This window comes from Cherax quadricarinatus, chromosome 6 (genome assembly GCF_038502225.1).
Source record: "Cherax quadricarinatus isolate ZL_2023a chromosome 6, ASM3850222v1, whole genome shotgun sequence".
Taxonomy (NCBI): Eukaryota; Metazoa; Arthropoda; class Malacostraca; order Decapoda; family Parastacidae; genus Cherax; species Cherax quadricarinatus.
In genome coordinates this window covers 48,230,852-48,254,017 of record NC_091297.1, presented here as the reverse complement: position 1 = coordinate 48,254,017, position 23,166 = coordinate 48,230,852, and the positions used below count along the sequence as shown (strand labels likewise).

General features: G+C 44.1%; 1 protein-coding gene across 1 annotated transcript in view; it reads right to left on the bottom strand.

Moving 5' to 3' along the window:
• Nucleotides 1-23,166, bottom strand: part of LOC128694469 (sphingomyelin phosphodiesterase) — a 162,859-nt gene that overhangs the window by 57,778 nt on the left and 81,915 nt on the right. The window contains exon 5 of the mRNA XM_070081535.1: nucleotides 13,253-13,370. Within this exon, the coding sequence (XP_069937636.1) occupies nucleotides 13,253-13,370 (118 nt within the window). The remainder of the gene's footprint in view (nucleotides 1-13,252; nucleotides 13,371-23,166) is intronic.

Here is a 23,166-nt window from a genome sequence, read left to right as displayed (position 1 = left end):
AAGAGGCATCACCAGACATCATAGCAATCACAGAAACCAAACTTACAGGTATGATAACAGATGCCATCTTCCCAACGGGATACCAGATCCTGAGGAAAGACAGAAGGAACAGGGGGGGGGAGGAGTGGCATTGCTGATCAAACACCGATGGAATTTTGATGAGCTGGAGAGAGGAGACAGCGGAGAAGAAAGTGATTGCATAGCGGGAACGCTTCACTCTGGAGGTCCCAAGGTGATAATTGCAGTGATGTATAACCCACCACAGAACAGCAGGAGGCCAAGGCAAGAGTATGACGAGAGCAATAGAGCGATGGTTGACACACTGGCTGCAGTGGCCAGAAGAGCTCATACATGTAGGGCAAAGCTCCTGATCATGGGCGACTTTAACCACAAGGAGATCGAATGGGAGAACTTGGAGCCACATGGGGGCCAAGATACATGGAGGGCTAAGATGATGGAGGTGGTACTGGAAAACTTCATGTACCAACACGTAAGGGACACTACAAGAGAGAGAGGAGAGGATGAACCAGCAAGACTGGACTTAGTATTCACCTTGAGTAGTGCAGATATTGAGGACATCACATATGAAAGACCTCTTGGGGCCAGCGATCATGTGGTTTTGAGCTTCGAATACACAGTAGAGCTACAAGTGGAGGGGGAAGCAGGAAGGCCAGGACGAATGAAACCAAACTACAGGAAAGGGGACTACACAGGAATGAGGAACTTCCTGAATGAGGTTCAGTGGGACAGAGAACTGGCAGGGAAACCAGTTAATGAGATGATGGAATATGTAGTCACAATGTGCAAGGAGGCTGAGGAGAGGTTTGTACCCAAGGGTAACAGGAATAATGAAAAAGCCAGGATGAGTCCATGGTTCACTCAAAGATGCAAGGAGGCAAAAACCAAGTGTGCTAGGGAATGGAAGAAATATAGAAGGCAAAGGACCCAGGAGAATAAGGAGAGCAGTCGTAGAGCCAGAAACGAATATGCACAGATAAGAGGGGAGGCCCAACGTCAATATGAAAACGACATAGCAGCAAAAGCCAAATCTGACCCGAAGCTGTTATACAGCCACATCAGGAAGAAAACAACCGTCAAAGACCAGGTAATCAGGCTAAGGAAGGAAGGAGGAGAGACAACAAGAAATGACAGTGAAGTATGTGAGGAACTCAACAAGAGATTCAAAGAAGTGTTCACAGAGGAGACAGAAGGGGCTCCAGAAAGACGGAGAGGTGGGGTACACCACCATGTGCTGGACACAGTACACACAACCGAGGAAGAAGTGAAGAGGCTTCTGAGTGAGCTAGATACCTCAAAGGCAATGGGGCCAGATAACATCTCTCCATGGGTCCTGAGAGAGGGAGCAGAGGCGCTATGTGTACCCCTAACAACAATATTCAGTACATCTATCGAAACAGGGAGATTGCCTGAGGCATGGAAGACAGCAAATGTGGTACCAATCTTTAAAAAAGGAGACAGACATGAAGCACTAAACTACAGACCAGTGTCACTGACATGTATAGCATGCAAAATCATGGAAAAGATTGTCAGGAGAAGAATGGTGGAACATCTAGAAAGGAATGATCTCATCACCAGCAGACAACATGGTTTCAGAGACGGGAAATCCTGTGTCACAAACCTACTGGAGTTCTATGACATGGTGACAGCAGTAAGAGAAGAGAGAGAGGGGTGGGTGGATTGCATTTTCTTAGACTGCAAGAAGGCGTTTGACACAGTACCACACAAGAGATTAGTGCAAAAACTGGAGGACCAAGCAGGAATAACAGGGAAGGCACTGCAATGGATCAGGGAATACTTGTCAGGAAGACAGCAGAGAGTAATGGTACGAGGCGAGGTGTCAGAGTGGGCACCTGTGACCAGTGGGGTCCCACAGGGGTCAGTCCTAGGACCAGTGCTGTTTCTGGTATTTGTGAACGACATGACGGAAGGAATAAACTCCGAGGTGTCACTGTTTGCAGATGACGTGAAGTTGATGAGAAGAGTTCATTCGATCGAAGACCAGGCAGAAATACAAAGGGATCTGGACAGGCTGCAGACCTGGTCCAGCAACTGGCTCCTGGAGTTCAATCCCACCAAGTGCAAAGTCATGAGGATTGGGGAAGGGCAAAGAAGACCGCAGATGGAGTACAGTCTAGGGGGTCAGAGACTACAAACATCACTCAAGGAAAAAGATCTTGGGGTGAGTATAACACCAGGCACATCTCCTGAAGCGCACATCAACCAAATAACTGCTGCAGCATATGGGCGCCTAGCAAACCTCAGAACAGCATTCCGACATCTTAATAAGGAATCGTTCAGGACCCTATACACCGTGTACGTTAGGCCCATATTGGAGTATGCGGCACCAGTTTGGAACCCACACCTAGCCAAGCACGTGAAGAAACTAGAGAAAGTGCAAAGGTTTGCAACAAGACTAGTCCCAGAGCTAAGAGGTATGTCCTACGAGGAGAGGTTAAGGGAAATCAACCTGACGACACTGGAGGACAGGAGAGATAGGGGGGACATGATAACGACATACAAAATACTGAGAGGAATTGACAAGGTGGACAAAGACAGGATGTTCCAGAGATTGGACACAGTAACAAGGGGACACAGTTGGAAGCTGAAGACACAGATGAATCACAGGGATGTTAGGAAGTATTTCTTCAGCCACAGAGTAGTCAGTAAGTGGAATAGTTTGGGAAGCGATGTAGTGGAGGCAGGATCCATACATAGCTTTAAGCAGAGGTATGATAAAGCTCACGGCTCAGGGAGAGTGACCTAGTAGCGATAAGTGAAGAGGCGGGGCCAGGAGCTCGGACTCGACCCCCGCAACCTCAACTAGGTGAGTACAACTAGGTGAGTACTGGTAGATGAAGATCAGGCAGGACTACAAAGAGACGTGGACAGGCTGGACACGTTGTCCAGCAACTGGCTATTCGAATTTAACCCCGCCAAATGCAAAGTCATGAAAATTGGGGAAGAGCAGAGAAGACCGCAGACAGAGTATAGGCTAGGTGGCCTGGTGGCCTGGTGGCTAAAGCTCCCGCTTCACACACGGAGGGCCCGGGTTCGATTCCCGGCGGGTGGAAACATTCGACACGTTTCCTTACACCTGTTGTCCTGTTCACCTAGCAGCAAATAGGTACCTGGGTGTTAGTCGACTGGTGTGGGTCGCATCCTGGGGGACAAGATTAAGGACTCCAATGGAAATAAGTTAGACAGTCCTCGATGACGCACTGACTTTCTTGGGTTATCCTGGGTGGCTAACCCTCTGGGGTTAAAAATCCGAACGAAATCTTATCTTATCTTAGGTGGACAAAGACCGCAAACCTCACTCAAGGAGAAATATCTCGGGGTGAGTATAATACCGAGCATGTCTCCAGAAGCACACATCAACCAGATAACTGCTGCAGCATATTGGTGCCTGGAAAACCTGAGAATAGCGTTCCGATACCTCAGTAAGGAATCGTTCAAGACACTGTACACCGTGTACGTCAGGCCCATACTGGAGTATGCAGCACCAGTTTGGAACCCACACCTGGTCAAGCATGTCAAGAAATTGGAGAAAGTGAAAAGGTTAATGGAAATCGGTCTGACGACACTGGAGGATTGGAGGGTTAGAGGAGACATGATAACGACATACAAAATACTGCGTGGAATAGAGAAGGTGGACAGAGATCAGATGTTCCAGAGATGCGACACAGAAACAAGGGGTCACAATTGGAGGTTGAAGACTCAGATGAGTCAAAGGGATGTTAGGAAGTATTTCTTCAGCCACAGAGTAGTTAGTAAGTGGAATAGTCTGGCAAGCGATGTAGTGGAGGCAGGAACTATACATAGTTTTAAGATGAGGTATGACAAAGTTCATGGAGCAGGGAGAGGGAAGACCCAGTAGCGGTTAGTGAAGAGACGGGGCCAGGAGCTTGGTCTCGACCCCTGCAACCACAATTAGGTGAGTACACACATACACACAGACAGACAGACAGACAGACAGACACACACACACACACACACACATACACACACACACACACACACACACACACACACACACACACACACACACACACACAAACACACACAGAGGGGGCCAGGAGCTATGAATCGACCCCTGCAACCACAAATAGGTGAGTACAAATAGGTGAGTACACACACACACACACACACAGTGGTCAGTGGTCAGTCGTCACGTGAGGTCACAGACCCTGATCTGCTTTGGGGATTAGTGTGGACGGTTACAAAACCATGACTTGCTTTTGCAGTGTTTTAAAATCCTAGGTTGGAGAGTTGAAGGAGGAAGTCTTGCTTCTCCAGGAGGAAATTAGGAGCCTGGAGGTTTACCTCAATAGGTTTGGGAGTGAGTGTGGGGTGGCTGGAATGCTGGAGGGGAATGAGGCTACCAGCAGTGAGGTGCAGTCTGTCACTCGCTGTGAGGAGGCTGTAGGTGGGGAGGTAGCAACGGCTACCAGCAGTGAGGTGCAGTCCAGCACTTGCTACAAGTGGCAAGTGGTTCCCAGTAATGGGAAGAGCATCAAAATAAAGAAAGAGAGAAGATTTGAAGGTAGGAAATCGCTTCTCTGTTCTTCAGGATGAGTGTGCTTTAGTGGCCAGTGAAGGTAAAGGTACTACTTTCCCTGCAAATAGACGTAAGCGCATACTTGTGGTTGGTGACTCACAGGTAAGATATATGGACCATGCTTTCTGTAATAGGAATAAGAAGGTAAGAGATGGAGTGTGCTTCCCTAGAGCTGGTGTTAGTGACATAGTCCACAGGTTGGATAATATCATATCAGGTAATGGGAACAAGCCTATTATCTGTCTCAGTGCTGGTGGAAATGATACTGGGAGGGGTAGGAGAGAAGAGCTGCTGGATAAGTACAGGTCAGCTATAGACTTCATAAAGTCTAAGGAAGGGGCCCAATCATATGTAGCATCTTGCCTAGAAGGGGAGTGGGCAATGAATTGTTGTCCAGGGCAATTGGTGCAAATTGCTTGCTAGACAGATACTGCAAGAAACTTGCAATCCCATTCATTGACAACTACGACAACTTTTATGGCAAACATGATATGTATGCAAAGGATGGGGTTCATCTCTCTGGGTCAGGGGTGGTGGCACTTGCAACTCGATCGAGAGGGCCATTGCTGAAATGCCTAGGATTTTAAACTGATAGAAGATAGAGGTATGTGTGTGTGTGTGGGAAACAGGCAGGTTGCAACACTTGGGTTGAAAACAGCAAATGTATAAAAGACATTCATCATGAAGTTATAAATAAAGACAATAGGTCAGGTCAGCAAACAAAGGGAGACAGCAGAGGGCAGCAAGGGACTAGCTCCCTTAAGGTTTACTATACTAATAGCAGGAGTGTAAAAAATAAGATAAATGAGCCGTGGGGGCGTTGATCCCCGGAATGCCCTCCAGGTAGACTCCAGGTACAAGGCTATAAATCATTTCACACTGACAGGGTCAACAGGAAGGGTGGTGGAGTAGCTATGTAAGCCACAGACAATTTAAATTGTGTTAGACAAGATATAAAATTAGAAGCATCAGCCACTGAATCTGGTTACAGCTTCTTGAGGGCCGTGAAAAACTAATTTTAGGTGTGATTTACAGGGCCCCAAATCTTGATAGGGAGTGCAGTAAACTTCTATGGAACGAAATTCATAAGGTATCTACATACGAAAATGTGCTAATGGGAGATTTCAACTATAGACAGATTGACTGGAGCAATTTGACAGGAAATTTAGAGTTAAGTGACTTTCTTGACACGATTCAGGATTGTTTTTAAAACAGTTTTTGACAGAACCAACTAGAGGAAATAACCTGCTTGAATTGTTTTTTGCCAGCAGGGAAACGCTAATTAATAATCTTGAGGTTAATGATGAGCTTGGGGAAAGTGGTCACAAATCACTCAGTTTTAATATATCATGGAATTCCCATAATAATGACAATCAAGTCTCTGTCCCTGACTTCCGCTTGGCTGATTTCATAGAACTGAAAAATTACTTGGATGAGCTGAACTGGAATGACCTGACTATGGGTCAGGTAGGTGGTGATGATTGCTGATATGACGTTTTCCAGGGCATAGTTCTAGCTGCTCAGACAACTCATGTTCCAAATAGGAATATCAGATCAAACAAAATTGATCCTAAATGGATGAACAATAGATTAAAACATCTCAATGGTCAAAAGAAAGGCACATGTAGGCAAATCAAAAGAAGAGAGGGGCAATTGAGAAATCAATATATTCAGTTAAAGAGATACACAAAAAAGGGAATAAGAAAAGCAAAAAGAGATTATGAAGTTAAAGTTGCATGATAATCGAAGACTAACCCAAATGGATTCTTTCAGGTATACAGAAGTAAGATCAGGGATAAGATAGGCCCACTTAAAAGTTACTCAGGTCAGCTCACGGACAGTGGTAAGGAAATGTGCAGATTTTTAACACATACTTCCTCTCAGTTTTTACACAGGAAGATACTAGCGATATTCCAGAAATAATAATGTAGAACAGGACGATAATAAACTATGCACGATTAGGGTCACAAGTGACATGGTCCTTAGGCAAATAAATAAATTAAAACCTAACAAATTCCCAGGCCCTGATGAACTGTATGCAAGGGTTCTAAAGGAATGTAAAGAGGAGCTTAGCACACCTTTGGCTAATCTTTTCAACATATCACTACAAACTGGCATGGTGCCAGATAAGTGGAAAATGGTAAATGTGATACCTATTTTCAAAGCAGGTGACAGGTCCTTGGCTTCGAACTATAGACCAATAAGCCTTACCTCCATAGTGGGAAAATTTATGGAATCAATAATTGCCGAGGCAGTTCGTAGTCACCTTGAAAAGCATAAATTAATCAACGAATCTTAGCATGGTTTTAGAAAGGGGCGTTCCTGCCTTACGAATTTATTAAATTTTTTCACTAAGGCATTTGAGGAGGTAGATCATGGTAATGAATGTGATATTGTGTATAAGGACTACAGTAAGGCTTTTGACAGGGTCCCACGTCAGAGACTACTGAGGAAAATTAAGGCACATGGAATAGGAGGAGAAATTTTTTTCCTGGGTAGAGGCATGGTTCGCAAATAGGCAGCAGAAAGTTTGCATAAATAGGGAGAAATCAGAATGGGGAAGCGCCACGAGCAGTGTTCCACAGGGGTCAGTGCTGGGCCCCCTGTTGTTCACAATCTACATAAACGACATTGATGAGGGCATAAAGAGCGACATAAGCAAGTTTGCAGATGACACCAAAATAGGCCGTCGAATTCATCCTGGCGAGGACATCAGAGCACTCCAGGAAGAGTTAAATAGACTGATGCAGTGGTCGGAGAAGTGGCAGATGCAGTTTAATATAGACAAATGCAAAGCTGTAAATGTTGGACAGAAAAATAACCATGCCACATATAAACTAAATAATGTAGATCTGAAAATTACGGATTGCGAAAAAGATTTAGGAGTTCTGGTTAGCAGTAATCTGAAACCATGACAACAGTGCATAAGTGTTCGCAATAAAGCTAACAGAATTCTTGGCTTCATATCAAAAAACATAAATAATAGGAGTCCTCAGGTTGTTCTTCAACTCTATATATCCTTGGTTAGGCCTCATTTAGACTGCTGCTCAGTTTTGGTCACCGTATTGCAGAATGGATATAAATGCTCTGGAAAACGTACAAAGGATGAAAAAGTTGATCACATGTATCAGAAATCTTTCCTATGAGGATAGACTGAGGACCCTGAATCTGCACTCTCTAGAAAGGTGTAGAATTAGGGATGATATGATTGAGGTGTATAAATGGAAGACAGTGATAAATAAAGGGGATGTAAATAGCGTGCTGAAAATATCTAGCCTAGACAGGACTTGCAGCAATGGTTTTAAGTTGAAAAAATTCAGATTCAGGAAGGATATAGGAAAGCACTGGTTTGGTAATAGAGTTGTGGATGAGTGAAACAAACTCCCGAATACAGTTATAGAGGCTAAAACGTTGTGTAGTTTTAAAAATAGGTTAGATAAATACATGAGTGGGTGTGGGTGGGTGTGAGTTGGTCCTGACTAGCTTGTGCTACTAGGTCAGTTGCCGTGTTCCTTCCTTAAATGAATGTGACCTGACCTGACTAGATTGGGGCATTGGCTTAAGCCGATAGGAGACTTGGACCTGCCTCGCATGGGCCAGTAGGCCTGCAGTGTTCCTTCTTTCTTATGTTCTTATATATATATATATATATATATATTATTATTCTTCAGTATTACTCAAAGGGTTGAAGAGGGGTTGTTGAGGTAGTTTGGTCATTTAGAGAAGTTGGAGCAAAATAGAATGACTTGGAGTGTGTATAAATGTTTATGAGAGGGAAGGCGATGTAGAGGTCATCCTAGGAAAGGATGGAGAGAGGGGGTAGAGGAGGTTTTGTGTGTAAGGAGCTTGGACACACAACAGGTATGAGTGAGAGTGTTAGAGAAGAGTGAAGACAAATGTTTTTTGGGACTTGACGAGCTGTTGGAGTGTGAGTAGGGTAATATTTTGTGAAGGGATTTACGAAAACCGGTTAGCCGGACTTGAATCTTGGAGGTGGAAAGTATAGTGTCTGCACTGTAAAGGAGGGGTTTTGGACATTTCCTGTTAGAGGGACATCTAAACTGCAGTATCTGCGCGCTTCTGAGAAGACAGTCATAGTGTAAATGATCGTAAAAGCTTTTCTTTTTTCGGGTCACCCTGCCTCGGTGGGAGACGGCAGGGTGACCCGAAAAGAGTCAACGTATCACCAACCACTGTCAGCTGATCCTAGCAGTTAGCGTAGCACCAAGCACTCTCAGCTGATCCTAGCAGTGAGCGTGGCACCAACCACTGTCAGCTGATCCTAGCAGTTAGCGTAGCACCAAGCACTCTCAGCTGATCCTAGCAATGAGCGTAGCACCAACCACTGTCAGCTGATCCTAGCAGTTAGCGTAGCACCAAGCACTCTCAGCTGATCCTAGCAGTGAGCGTGGCACCAACCACTGTCAGCTGACCCTAGCAGAGAGCGTAGCACCAACCACTCTCAGCTGATCCTAGCAGTGAGCGTAGCACCAAGCACTCTCAGCTGATCCTAGCAGTGAGCGTGGCACCAACCACTGTCAGCTGATCCTAGCAGTGAGCATGGCACCAACCACTGTCAGCTGATCCTAGCAGTGAGCGTAGCACCAACCACTGTCAGCTGATCCTAGCAGTGAGCATGGCACCAACCACTGTTAGCTGATCCTAGCAGTGAGCGTAGCACCAACCACTGTCAGCTGATCCTAGCAGTGAGCGTGGCACCAACCACTGTTAGCTGATCCTAGCAGTGAGCGTAGCACCAACCACTGTCAGCTGATCCTAGCAGTGAGCGTGGCACCAACCACTGTCAGCTGATCCTAGCAGTGAGCATGACACCAACCACTGTCAGCTGATCCTAGCAGTGAGCGTAGCACCAACCACTCTCAGCTGATCCTAGCAGTGAGCGTAGCACCAACCACTGTCAGCTGATCCTAGCAGTGAGCGTGGCACCAACCACTGTCAGCTGATCCTAGCAGTGAGCGTAGCACCAACCACTCTCAGCTGATCCTAGCAGTGAGCGTGGCACCAACCACTGTCAGCTGATCCTAGCAGTGAGCGTAGCACCAACCACTCTCAGCTGATCCTAGCAGTGAGCGTGGCACCAACTACTTTCAGCTGATCCTAGCAGTGAGCGAAGCACCAACCACTGTCAGCTAACCCTAGCAGTGAGTGTAGCACCAACCACTGTCAGCTGATCCTAGCAGTGAGCGTGGCACCAACCACTGTCAGCTGACTCTAGCAGTGAGCGTAGCACCAACCACTCTCAGCTGATTCTAGCAGTGAGCGTAGCACCAACCACTGTCAGCTGATCCTAGCAGTGAGGGTCGCACCAACCACTGTCAGCTGACCCTAGCAGTGAGCGTAGCACCAACCACTCTCAGCTGATCCTAGCAGTAAGCGTAGCACCAACCACTGTCAGCTGATCCTAGCAGTGAGCATGGCACCAACCACTGTCAGCTGATCCTAGCAGTGAGCGTAGCACCAACCACTCTCAGCTGATCCTAGCAGTGAGCGTAGCACCAACCACTCTCAGCTGATTCTAACAGTGAGCGTGGCACCAAACACTGTCAGCTGATCCTAGCAGTGAGCGTAGCACCAACCACTGTCAGCTGATCCTAGCAGTGAGCGTAGCACCAACCACTCTCAGCTGATTCTAACAGTGAGCGTGGCACCAACCACTGTCAGCTGATCCTAGCAGTGAGCGTAGCACCAACCACTGTCAGCTGATCCTAGCAGTGAGCCTAGCACCAACCACTCTCAGCTGATTCTAACAGAGAGCGTGGCACCAACCACTGTCAGCTGATCCTAACAGTGAGCGTGGCACCAACCACTGTCAGCTGATCCTAGCAGTGAGCGTAGCACCAACCACTGTCAGCTGATCCTAGCAGTGAGCGTAGCACCAACCACTCTCAGCTGATTCTAACAGTGAGCGTGGCACCAACCACTGTCAGCTGATCCTAGCAGTGAGCGAAGCACCAACCACTGTCAGCTAACCCTAGCAGTGAGCATAGCACCAACCACTGTCAGCTGATCCTAGCAGTGAGCGTTGCACCAACCACTGTCAGCTGATCTTAGCAGTGAGCGTAGCACCAACCACTGTCAGCTGATCCTAGCAGTTAGCGTAGCACCAACCACTGTCAGCTGACCCTAGCAGTGAGCGTTGCACCAACCACTGTCAGCTGATCTTAGCAGTGAGCGTAGTACCAACCACTGTCAGCTGATCCTAGCAGTTAGCGTAGCACCAACCACTGTCAGCTGATCCTAGCAGTGAGCGTAGCACCAACCACTCTCAGCTGACCCCAGTAGTGAGCGTAGCACCAACCACTGTCAGCTGACCCTAGTGGTGAGCACAGCACCAGCCACTCTCAGCTGATCCTAGCATTGAGCGTAGCACTAACCAATGTCAGCTGATTCTAGCAGAGAGCGTAGCACCAACCACTGTCAGCTGATCCTAGCAGTGAGCGTAGCACTAACCAATGTCAGCTGATTCTAGCAGAGAGCGTAGCACCAACCACTGTCAGCTGATCCTAGCAGAGAGCGTAGCACCAACCACTCTCAGCTGATCCTAGCAGTGAGTGTAGCACCAACCACTGTCAGCTGACCCTAGCAGTGAGCACAGCACCAACCATTCTCAGCTGATCCTAGCAGTGAGCGTAGCACCAGCCACTGTCAGCTGAAACTAGCGATGAGCGCAGCACCAACCACTGTCAGCTGATCCTAGCGGTGAACGTAGCACCAACCACTGTCAGCTGATCCTAGCAGTTAGCGTAGCACCAACCACTGTCAGCTGACCCTAGCAGTGAGCGTAGCACCAACCACTCTCAGCTGACCCCAGTAGTGAGCGTAGCACCAACCACTGTCAGCTGACCCTAGTGGTGAGCACAGCACCAGCCACTCTCAGCTGATCCTAGCAGTGAGCGTAGCACCAACCCCACTCAACTGACCCTAGCGGTGAGCGTAGCATCAGCCACTCTCAGGTGATCCTAGCAGTAAGCGTAGCACCAACCACTCTCAGGTGATTCTAGCAGTGAGCATAGCACCAATGGCTGTCAGCTGATCCTAGCAGTGAGCGTAGCACCAACCACTGTCAGCTGATCCTAGCAGAGAGCGTAGCACCAACCACTGTCAGCTGACCCTAGCAGTGAGCACAGCACCAACCACTCTCAGCTGTTCCTAGCAGTAAGCATAGCACCAACCACTGTCAGCTGACCCTAGCGGTGAGCACAGCACCAACCATTCTCAGCGGATCCTAGCAGTGAGCGTAGCACCAGCCACTGTCAGCTGAAACTAGCGGTGAGCACAGCACCAACCATTCTCAGCGGATCCTAGCAGTGAGAGTAGCACCAACCACTGTCAGCTGATCCTCGCGGTGAACGTAGCACCAACCGCTGTCAGCTGACCCTAGCGACGAGCATAGCACCAACCACTCTCAGATGATCCTAGCACTGAGCGTAGCACTAACCACTGTCAGCTCATCCTAGCAGTGAACGTAGCATCAATTACTGCCAGCTGATCCTAGCAGTAAGCGTGGCACTTACCACTCTCAGCTGATCCTAGCAGTGAGTGTAGCACTTATCACTCTCAGGTGATCCTAGCAGTAACCGTGGCACTTACCACTCTCAGGTAATCCTAGCAGTAAGCGTAGCACTTATCACTCTCAGGTGATCCTAGCAGTAATCGTGGCACTTGCCACTCTCAGGTAATCCTAGCAGTAAGCGTGGCACTTGCCACTCTCAGGTAATCCTAGCAGTAAGCGTGGCACTTACCACTCATGTGATCCTAGCAGTGAACGTAGCACTTACTATTCTCAGGTGATCCTAGCAGTGAGCGTAGCACTTACCACTCTCAGGTGATCCTAGCAGTGAGCGTAGCACTTACCAGTCTCAGGTGATCCTAGCAGTGAGCGTAGCACTTACCACTCTCAGGTGATCCTAGCAATGAACGTAGCACTTACCACTCTCAGGTGATCCTAGCAGTGAACGTAGCACTTACCACTCTCAGGTGATCCTAGCAGTGAGCTTAGCACTTACCACTCTCAGGTGATCCTAGCAGTGAACGTAGCACTTACCACTCTCAGGTGATCCTAGCAGTGAGCGTAGCACTTACCACTCTCAGGTGATCCTAGCAGTGAGCGTAGCACTTACCACTCTCAGGTGATCCTAGCAGTGAACGTAGCACTTACCACTCTCAGGTGATCCTAGCAGTGAGCTTAGCACTTACCACTCTCAGGTGATCCTAGCAGTGAACGTAGCACTTACCACTCTCCGGTGATCCTAGCAGTGAGCGTAGCACTTACCACTCTCAGGTGATCCTAGCAGTGAACGTAGCACTTACCACTCTCAGGTGATCCTAGCAGTGAACGTAGCACTTACCACTCTCAGGTGATCCTAGCAGTGAGCGTAGCACTTACCACTCTCAGGTGATCCTAGCAGTGAGCGTAGCACTTACCACTCTCAGGTGATCCTAGCAGTGAGCGTAGCACTTACCACTCTCAGGTGATCCTAGCAGTAAGCGTAGCACTTACCACTCTCAGGTGATCCTAGCAGTGAGCGTAGCACTTACCACTCTCAGGTGATCCTAGCAGTGAACGTAGCACTTACCACTCTCAGGTGATCCTAGCAGTGAGCGTAGCACTTACCACTCTCAGGTGATCCTAGCAGTGAGCGTAGCACTTACCACTCTCAGCTCTGCAGCAGAAGAACTTCTCGTCACACTCAGCGTTGCTGCCAGGCAGGTAGTAAGGGTCGAAGTGCGTGTCCGCCAGATGCAGCACCTTCATCACTGGCGAGCCATCCTGTACACACACAACAACACTTCATCACACATCCTCGTCAGAGCTCAGCAAAGCACTAAACCCATGTGGGAGTCCAGCACCAAACACGGTGAAACCTTGATGCTGCCCCCTCCTCCCTTCCGTTCTGTTAGCAAGAGACAGTTGGTCTGCCCCTGGCAGGCAGGTTGAGGTGCCAGGAGCTAGATTATGCGTTTGGAAAACACCCAGGAGGCCACAGAGTTGAACTGTGGATAGTCGTACAATAGCTATCCGCTATGTTTACTATCCACAGTGATATACTGTATACTCAATGTACCACCGAAATGTCCAACAACACATGAAACCGCAATAAAATGATTACAGACAGATCAGGAAACGGATGGTAGTTTTGAATCCAAGGCAGGTGAGTCCTTGGACTCACCTGCCTTGGCAAGTGAGTCCTACAACTCACTTGCCATGGTTTTGAAGTCTTCCAGTTCAGGCTGACACATTTCAACGCTACGAATATAACCCATCCCATGTGATGTTAAATAACAAGGAGAACATGGATGGCTTTTGCATTATCAGTGATATTATGTACCTACAAGTATATTATGTACCAACAAGTACATTATGTACCAACAAGTATATTATGTACCAACAAGTACATTATGTACCAACAAGTATATTATGTACCAAACAAGTACAATATGTACCAACAAGTATATTATGTACCAACAAGTACATTATGTACCAACAAGTATATTATGTACCAACAAGTATTTTATGTACCAACAAGTATATTATGTACCAAACAAGTACAATATGTACCAACAAGTATATTATGTACCAACAAGTACATTATGTACCAACAAGTACAATATGTACCAACAAGTATATTATGTACCAACAAGTACATTATGTACCAACAAGTACAATATGTACCAACAAGTATATTATGTACCAACAAGTACATTATGTACCAACAAGTACATTATGTACCAACAAGTATATTATGTACCAACAAGTACATTATGTACCAACAAGTACAATATGTACCAACAAGTATATTATGTACCAACAAGTATATTATGTACCAACAAGTACATTATGTACCAACAAGTACAATATGTACCAACAAGTATATTATGTACCAACAAGTACATTATGTACCAACAAGTGTATTATGTACCAACACGTATATTATGTACCAACACGTATATTATGTACCAACAAGTATATTATGTACCAACAAGTACATTATGTACCAACAAGTGTATTATGTACCAACACGTATATTATGTACCAACACGTATATTATGTACCAACACGTATATTATGTACCAACAAGTATATTATGTACCAACAAGTATATTATGAACCAACAAGTATATTATGTACCAACAAGTATATTATGTACCAACAAGTATATTATGTACCAACAAGTATATTATGTACCAACAAGTATATTATGTACCAACAGGTATATTATGTACCAACACGTATATTATGTACCAACAGGTATATTATGTACCAACAAGTATATTATGTACCAACAAGTGTATTATGTTCCAAACAAGTACAATATGTACCAACACGTATATTATGTACCAACAAGTATATTATGTACCAAAGAGTATATTATGTACCAACAAGTATATTATGTACCAACAAGTATATTATGTACCAACACGTATATTATGTACCAACAAGTATATTATGTACCAACAAGTATATTATGTACCAACACGTATATTATGTACCAACAAGTATATTATGTACCAACAAGTATATTATGTACCAACAAGTATATTATGTACCAACAAGTACAATATGTACCAACACGTATATTATGTACCAACAAGTATATTATGTACCAACGAGTATATTATGTACCAACAAGTATATTATGTACCAACAAGTATATTATGTACCAACAAGTATATTATGTACCAACAAGTATATTATGTACCAACAAGTACAATATGTACCAACACGTATATTATGTACCAACAAGTATATTATGTACCAACGAGTATATTATGTACCAACAAGTATATTATGTACCAACACGTATATTATGTACCAACAAGTATATTATGTTCAAACAAGTATATTATGTACCAACAAGTATATTATGTACCAACACGTATATTATGTACCAACACGTATATTATGTACCAACGAGTATATTATGTACCAACAAGTATATTATGTACCAACGAGTATATTATGTACCAACAAGTATATTATGTACCAACACGTATATTATGTACCAACAAGTATATTATGTTCAAACAAGTATATTATGTACCAACAAGTATATTATGTACCAACACGTATATTATGTACCAACAAGTATATTATGTACCAACAAGTATATTATGTACCAACAAGTACAATATGTACCAACAAGTATATTATGTACCAACACATATATACCTACAAGTATATAATGTACCAACACGTATATTATGTACCAACAAGTATATTATGTACCAACACGTATATTATGTACCAACAAGTATATTATGTACCAACAAGTATATTATGTACCAACAAGTATATTATGTACCAACAAGTATATTATGTACCAACAAGTATATTATGTACCAACAAGTATATTAATAATATTCACTACATAGTTTCTGGTATTACACTCAGAAGACACGTTGCGCCCAATTGAGACTTGATAAGAAAATTTATTTAGGTACAATTACAGATAAGTGCGTTTTTCACACCTAGTAACACATGAATAAATTACCTAACAGGATAACTCCCCCCCCTCCCCCATCCCCCAAAAAGTTAAAGTGACTTATTTCCATTGGGATTCTTGTCATATCTTATTATTTATCAGATAAAACTCGAGGGTAGACGAAACATCTCATTTTTATAAGAACATAAGAACATAACAAAGAAGGAACACTGCAACAGGCCCATGTGAAGCAGGTCCATGCCACCCCCCGGCCTTGAATAATGACCACCTAGTCAGGTCACTTCCACTTAAGGAAGGAGCACGGCACCAGACCTGGTAGCCCAAGCTAGTCAGGTCCAACTCACACCCACCCACACCCACTCATAAGAACATAATGAGTGGGTGTAGTGACGTGTACTTAGCTCAGTGGTGACGTGTACTTAGCTCTGTGAAGACCTGTTTGTGTGCTCTCTGTGAATCTGAACCAGGATGCCCTCTCTTGAGCAACTTTACCAGCAGCTGAAAGAAGAGCTTGGGGTTGCAAAGTGTTGCGGCCCCCTACCAAACTAGTGGTTAAATAATTAACCTGCCGGCCGGCAGTACCATTGGGTACGTCATCAAACCCATTGTGGGGACTGCCGAGCCGGCCTTAGAAGCAGTAGGTACCTGAACACCTCACGGTACACATCTACTGGCTTTAGAAGCAGTAGGTACTTGAACACCTCACGGTACACATTTACTGGCTTTAAAAGCAGTAAGTACCTGAACACCTCACGGTACGCATCTAGGCAGTAGTTACCAGAGCACCTAATGGTATAAATCTACTGGCCTTAGGAGCAGTAAGTACTTGAACACCTCACGGTACACATCTACTGGCTTTAGAAGCATTAAGTACCTGAACACCTCACGGTACACATTTACCGGCCTTAGAGCATTAAGTACTTGAACACCTCACGGTACATATCTACTGGCTTTAGAAGCAGTAAGTACCTGAACACCTCACGGTACACATCTACTGGCTTTAGAAGCAGTAAGTACCTGAACACCTCACGGTACGCATCAAAGCAGTAATTACCAGAATACCTTACACTACAGTATAGATCTACTGGCAGTAGAGAGTATTCTCCTGCCCATCTTTTGGTATTCTACTTGCTTCTACTGATTTTAGAAGAGCCGCTCACCGCAGCTCGCTGAGTCTGATGGCCTCAGTTACTTGACGGCCGCACTCAAGTGAGCTTGCAGCATGGTGTTCTGCTAGTAATTCACCGAACCTACTTGCGGTGTGTCAACTGGTCTTGAAGGCGGTAGATAGTACTCACCAGACCATCTTACGGTGTACTTCTACCGGCCTTAGAGAGTATTTACAGGACTACCGGTGATGTCTGCGGACTCACCGCCTACGCTGGTCAACTGTGGGCTAAGTCAACTGATGCTGTTTTAGTGGGACATTACATGAAGAAAAGGTTGGAGTGTTACACTGAACTGGGCTAGGACCGTAGTGTGACACTTAAGCAAATATGATGGAGTGGAACACTGAGATATGCTACAGGACCGTAGTGGAACACTGAGAAGAAAAGGGTGTCGTGTGACACTGAAAATGGCCTGGTTGTAGTGTACATTGAATAGTATCATGTGACTGGCCTCTCGAAAGACGCTACGTCGATAGTGAGTGTGTCGCAGAGACAAGGGTGTCAAGTGTGACACAGTCGAGAAAGGATGTGGATGACGTAGAGAGAAGAGTGTCGTGTGACACGGAGAGCTGGAGTGTCTGGTGACAGAGAAAAGAGTGTCAAGGGACACGGTTGTGAAGGAGCGTCACAACTCGAATAAGTGTCGTGTGGGACACAGAGCGTCATTATAAGTGTCGTGTGAGACACAGAGCGTCATTATAAGTGTCGTGTGAGGCACGGAGTTGATCATAATTTATTATACAAATGTTATTTATAATTTATTATTTTAGCACATATATATATATATATATATATATATATATATATATATATATATATATATATATATATATATATATATATATATATATATATATATGTGACACAGTAGTGTCAAGAGAGTTGTACCCTGTGTAGGGTCGGGAATTATTTATTTTAGTAAAATGCTAATTATAATTTATTATTGTAACATGTATATATATTTTAAATACCTCTACACCAAAGATTGATTTTTATATAATATTAAAGAGTAATTGATTTTAATGTGTGTTTATGTGTCCCGAACTCTTTATTACAAAATGAGTAAAACTACCATCTTAAAAATTACTTTTTTTGTAATACTAAGCAAGAGATACGTCGATTAACGGAGGAGAACAAGAGGATTCGAAGTAATCCTCCTGTTGTGAGTCCCCAGGTTAAGAGGGAAGCTTGGTCAGTGGCCGGGCAACATGGAACCAGGCTGAGGATCAAGAAGACTGTTGGAGAGGCAGAAACAACAAGGACCCAGAAGACTACTGTGGAAACTTCCAACCCATTTTCGGTGCTGCCTGACGAATTTGGGTGTTCTACTGGGAATGTCACAACGAGCACCAAGGAATCATTGGATGACGTGAGTGAGACATCCCTAGAAACCCCAACGAAAACCATCGAGAACGTCTTGACGAATTCCACAAGTAAAGGTGTAGTGCTATCTAACGAATGTGAGTCGACTACTGGGAACATCACGACGGACGTCGCCAAGGAAGGTAAAAAACATTGATTTCTTAAGTCATAAAAACATTGTTGTTGTTGGGTACATGGATAGGACATTCTGCTTGAAGGATAGGAGTAGATTTCAGAGTGTGTTTTCCTGGGGCTTGGATGAAGGATATTGTTAGCCGTCTGGATGACATCATGAGAGGTAATGGGAGCAATCCTATTATCTGTCTCAGTGCTGGAGGCAACGTTGTTGGCAGATGTAGGAGTGAGGACCTGATTAGCAGGTATAGGTCAGCAATAGAAATAATTAGGAGGAAGCGTGGGAACCCTGTCATATGTGATATTTTGCCAAGGAGAGGAGTTGGAAATGAATGGTTGTCCAGAGCAATTGGTGCCAATTGCTGGCTGGACAAATACTATAAGGAAAATGTGGTAACATTCATTGACAACTGGGACCTCTTCTATGGCAGAAATGACATGTATGCCAGGGATGGGGTTCACTTATGTAGGTCTGGGGTGGGAGCACTGGCCAGCGCAGTGGAGGGAGCTGTTAGATCTTTAAACTAGGAATAGTTAGTGGTATGGGTTTTGGCGGGAAAACAGTGAAGTCGCAGTGTAGTAATATGAGTACTAGGAGAACTAGTAATAGGCAAAATGAGGTGGATATCGGAAAGCCAGTGGCACTAATTGACAAGGACAGAAATAGGTTTAGCGGAATAACAGAAAGGAGCAAGAAGGGTAAAGAGAAAGGAGGGTCCTTAAATATATATTACACAAATAGTCGTAGTGCTAGGAATAAGATGGAAGAGTTGAGACTAGTTGCTAGTGCAGGCAACATTGATGTATTTGCCTTAACTGAGATGTGGTTCAATATAAAAAATCGGGACATGCCTGCGGAATGTCACATTCAGGGTTTTAAATTGTTCCAAGTAGATAGAAGTACCGGGAAGGGAGGTGGGGTGGCATTGTATGTCCGAGATCCCTTGAACTGTTGCATAAAAACGGGTATTAAGTCTGAAGTAACACATACAGAGTCTGTTTGGATAGAATTTTCAGAGGGCCATGAAAAATTGCTTTTAGGTGTGATATACCATCCCCCAAACTTAGATAGGGACCAAGGGACACTACTATAGGAGGAAATTGTTAGGACCACAATACACGATAATGTAGTAATTCTAGGAGACTTTAACTTTAGTCATATTGATTGGAATTTCTTGAATGGGAATTTAGAATCATACGACTTCTTAGAAGTAGTTCAGGATTGTTTTTTGAAGCAGTTTGTGACAGAACCTACAAGGGGTAATAACCTGCTTGACTTAGTTCTGGCAAACATTGAATCCCTTGTTAATAATTTAGAAATTTCTGAGGAACTAGGTGATAGCGACCACAAATCAATTACATTTAGCATTGAATGGAAGTACGATAGTAGGGATAACTCAGTAACAGTCCCAGATTTTCGCTTAGCAGATTACGATGGGCTTAGAGAACACTTATCATCTGTTGACTGGGGTAACGAAGAGAGCTATCAATATGACAGTTTTCTGAACACTATACATGCTGCTCAAAGAACGTTTATCCCGTATAAAGAAATTAGATCAAATTGAAATGACCCAAAATGGATGAATAATAGGCTGAAATATCTGCTAGGGCATAAGAAAGGAATTTATAGGCGTATCAAAAGAGGTGAGGGTCATCTTATGAATCAGTATATTGACATTAAGAGGGACATTAAAAAGGGGATAAGAAAAGCTGTGATGAATGGTTTAGAAAACCGACAAGTTGAAGAATTGAGACACTTATGCAACACATGGGAATCTTTATTGAAGAAACGTTTCGCCACACAGTGGCTTCATCAGTCCAAGACAAAGTTGAAATGAGTAAGGAGAGGAGAAGTTTGAGGTAATCAGTCCCTCAACCTGGAATCGATGTGTTCAGTCCATCACTCTTGTAGGAAATGCAGCATAGGGCCAGAGAGGTGGCTTATATACGGCAGTCAGATGAGGTGAAGCAGGAGGAGGCGAGATCACAGTGGGACCTGCCACTAGTGTAAGTAGGTCGTCGTCCAAAGGTTTGGCAAAGCATTGAATTCTTTGTACAAAGATCCCATGATGTTGCAGTGTCTGACAGATGTGATGCATTTCCTACAAGAGTGATGGACTGAACACATCGATTCCAGGTTGAGGGACTGATTACCTCAAACTTCTCCTCTCCTTACCCATTTCAACTTTGTATTGGACTGATGAAGCCACTGTGTGGCGAAACGTTTCTTCAATAAAGATTCCCATGTGTTGCATAAGTTAATGGTTCACAGAGTTCCATTTTGCATTCCTTAAGAACCCTTGAAAAAAGCTCATCAGGACACGGCGACTTATTTTGCTTCAGTCGGTCTATTTGTTTCACAACCATTTCACTAGTGACTGTGATGTTACATAATTTATCTTCTTGTAGCCCACTATAAAAATTAATTACTGGGATATTGTTAGTGTCTTCCTGTGTAAAAACCGAGATAAAATAATTATTTAAAATCGAGCACATTTCATTCTCCTTGTCAGTAAGATGCCAATAGTTATTCTTAAGGGGACCTATCTTATCTCTAACTTTTGTTCTATAGACCTGGAAAAAACTTTTTGGGTTAGTTTTCGAATCCTTAGCAACTTTAATTTCATAGTCCCTTTTAGCTTTTCTTATCCCCTTTTTAACGTCCCTCTTAATGTCAACATACTGATTCATAAGATGACCCTCACCTCTTTTGATACGCCTATAAATTCCCTTCTTATGCCCTAGTAGATATTTCAGCCTATTATTTATCCATTTTGGGTCATTTCTATTTGATCTAATTTCTTTATACGGGATAAACGTTCTTTGAGCAGTATGTATAGTGTTCAGAAAACTGTCATATTGATAGCTCTCTTCATTACCAAAGGCAAGTACCTTACACTTATCCACATTGAACTTCATCTGCCATTTTTCAGACCAAAACATTAATTTGTCCAAATCGTCCTGGAGTTCATTGATATTCTCCTCAGAGTGAATTATACGGCCTATCTTTGTATCATCAGCAAACTTACTCATGTCACTCATAATCCCTTCATCAAGGTCATCAATGTAAATTATGAACAAGAGAGGGCCTAAAACTGATCCCTGTGGAGCGCCACTAGTGACTAATCCCCACTAACATTTCATTCCATTAATGGTAACTCTCTGCTTTCTATTGGTAAGCCATGCCTCTATCCATGCCAGAACTTTACCTCCTATACCATGAGCTGCCACTTTTCTTAAGAGTCTCTTGTGAGGTACTCTATCGAAGGCTTTACTAAAATCCAAATAAGCAGCATCATATTCCTTATCACTGTCAACTGCCTCAAATGTTCTACTGAAGAACATCAGTAAGTTTGTCAGGCAGGAACGACCTCTCGTGAATCCATGCTGAGATTCATTTATCAAGTTATGCTCTTCAAGGTGACTTCTGATAATGTCAGCTATAATTGATTCTAATAACTTGCCCACTATAGATGTCAGGCTTATTGGACGGTAATTTGAAGGAGTGGACTTATCCCCTGATTTGAATATAGGAACTACATTAGCCATCTTCCACAACTCCGGCACAACACCAGTAAGGATGGATGCATTAAACACACTCGTTAATGGCTGACTAAGCTCCATCTTGCATTCCTTAAGTACCCTGGAAAACAACTCATCGGGTCCCGGGGACCTATGTTGCTTCAGTATGTCTATCTGTTTAATAACCATGTCCCTCGTGACAGTAATATTAGTTAATTTAAATTCATCAGGAATTAAATAATTGTTAATTACTGGAATCTCATTTACATTTTCCTGTGTAAAAACTGACAAAAAATAGTCATTAAATAAGGAACACATTTCCAGTTCGTTATCCGTCAGCTGTCCATTCCCAATTTTCAGAGGTCCTACTTTTTCCTTCACCTTCGTCCAGGCCCGGTGGCCTGGTGGCTAAACCTCCCGCTTCACACACGGAGGGCCCGGGTTCGATTCCCGGCGGGTGGAAATATTTCTACACGTTTCCTTACACCTGTTGTCCTGTTCACCTAGCAGCAAATAGGTACCTGCGTGTTAGTCGACTGGTGTGGGTCGCATCCTGGGGGACAAGATTGAGGACCCCAATGGAAATAAGTTAGACAGTCCTCGATGACGCACTGACTTTCTTGGGTTATCCTGGGTGGCTAACCCTCCGGGGTTAAAAATCCGAACGAAATCTTATCTTACACTTGAAAAAACCCCTTTGGATTAGTCTTTGATTCATTAGCAACTCTAATTTCATGGTCACGTTTAGCCTTTCTAATCCCCTTTTTTACTTCTCTTTTAAGCTGAACATATTGGTCAGTAAGGTTAACCTCTCCTCTTCTGATGCGCCTATAAATTTCCCTTTTCTCCCCTAATAGACGCTTTAACCTACTGTTAACCCATTTGGGATCGTTATTATTAGACCTAATATCTCTCTGGGGAATGTATATACTCT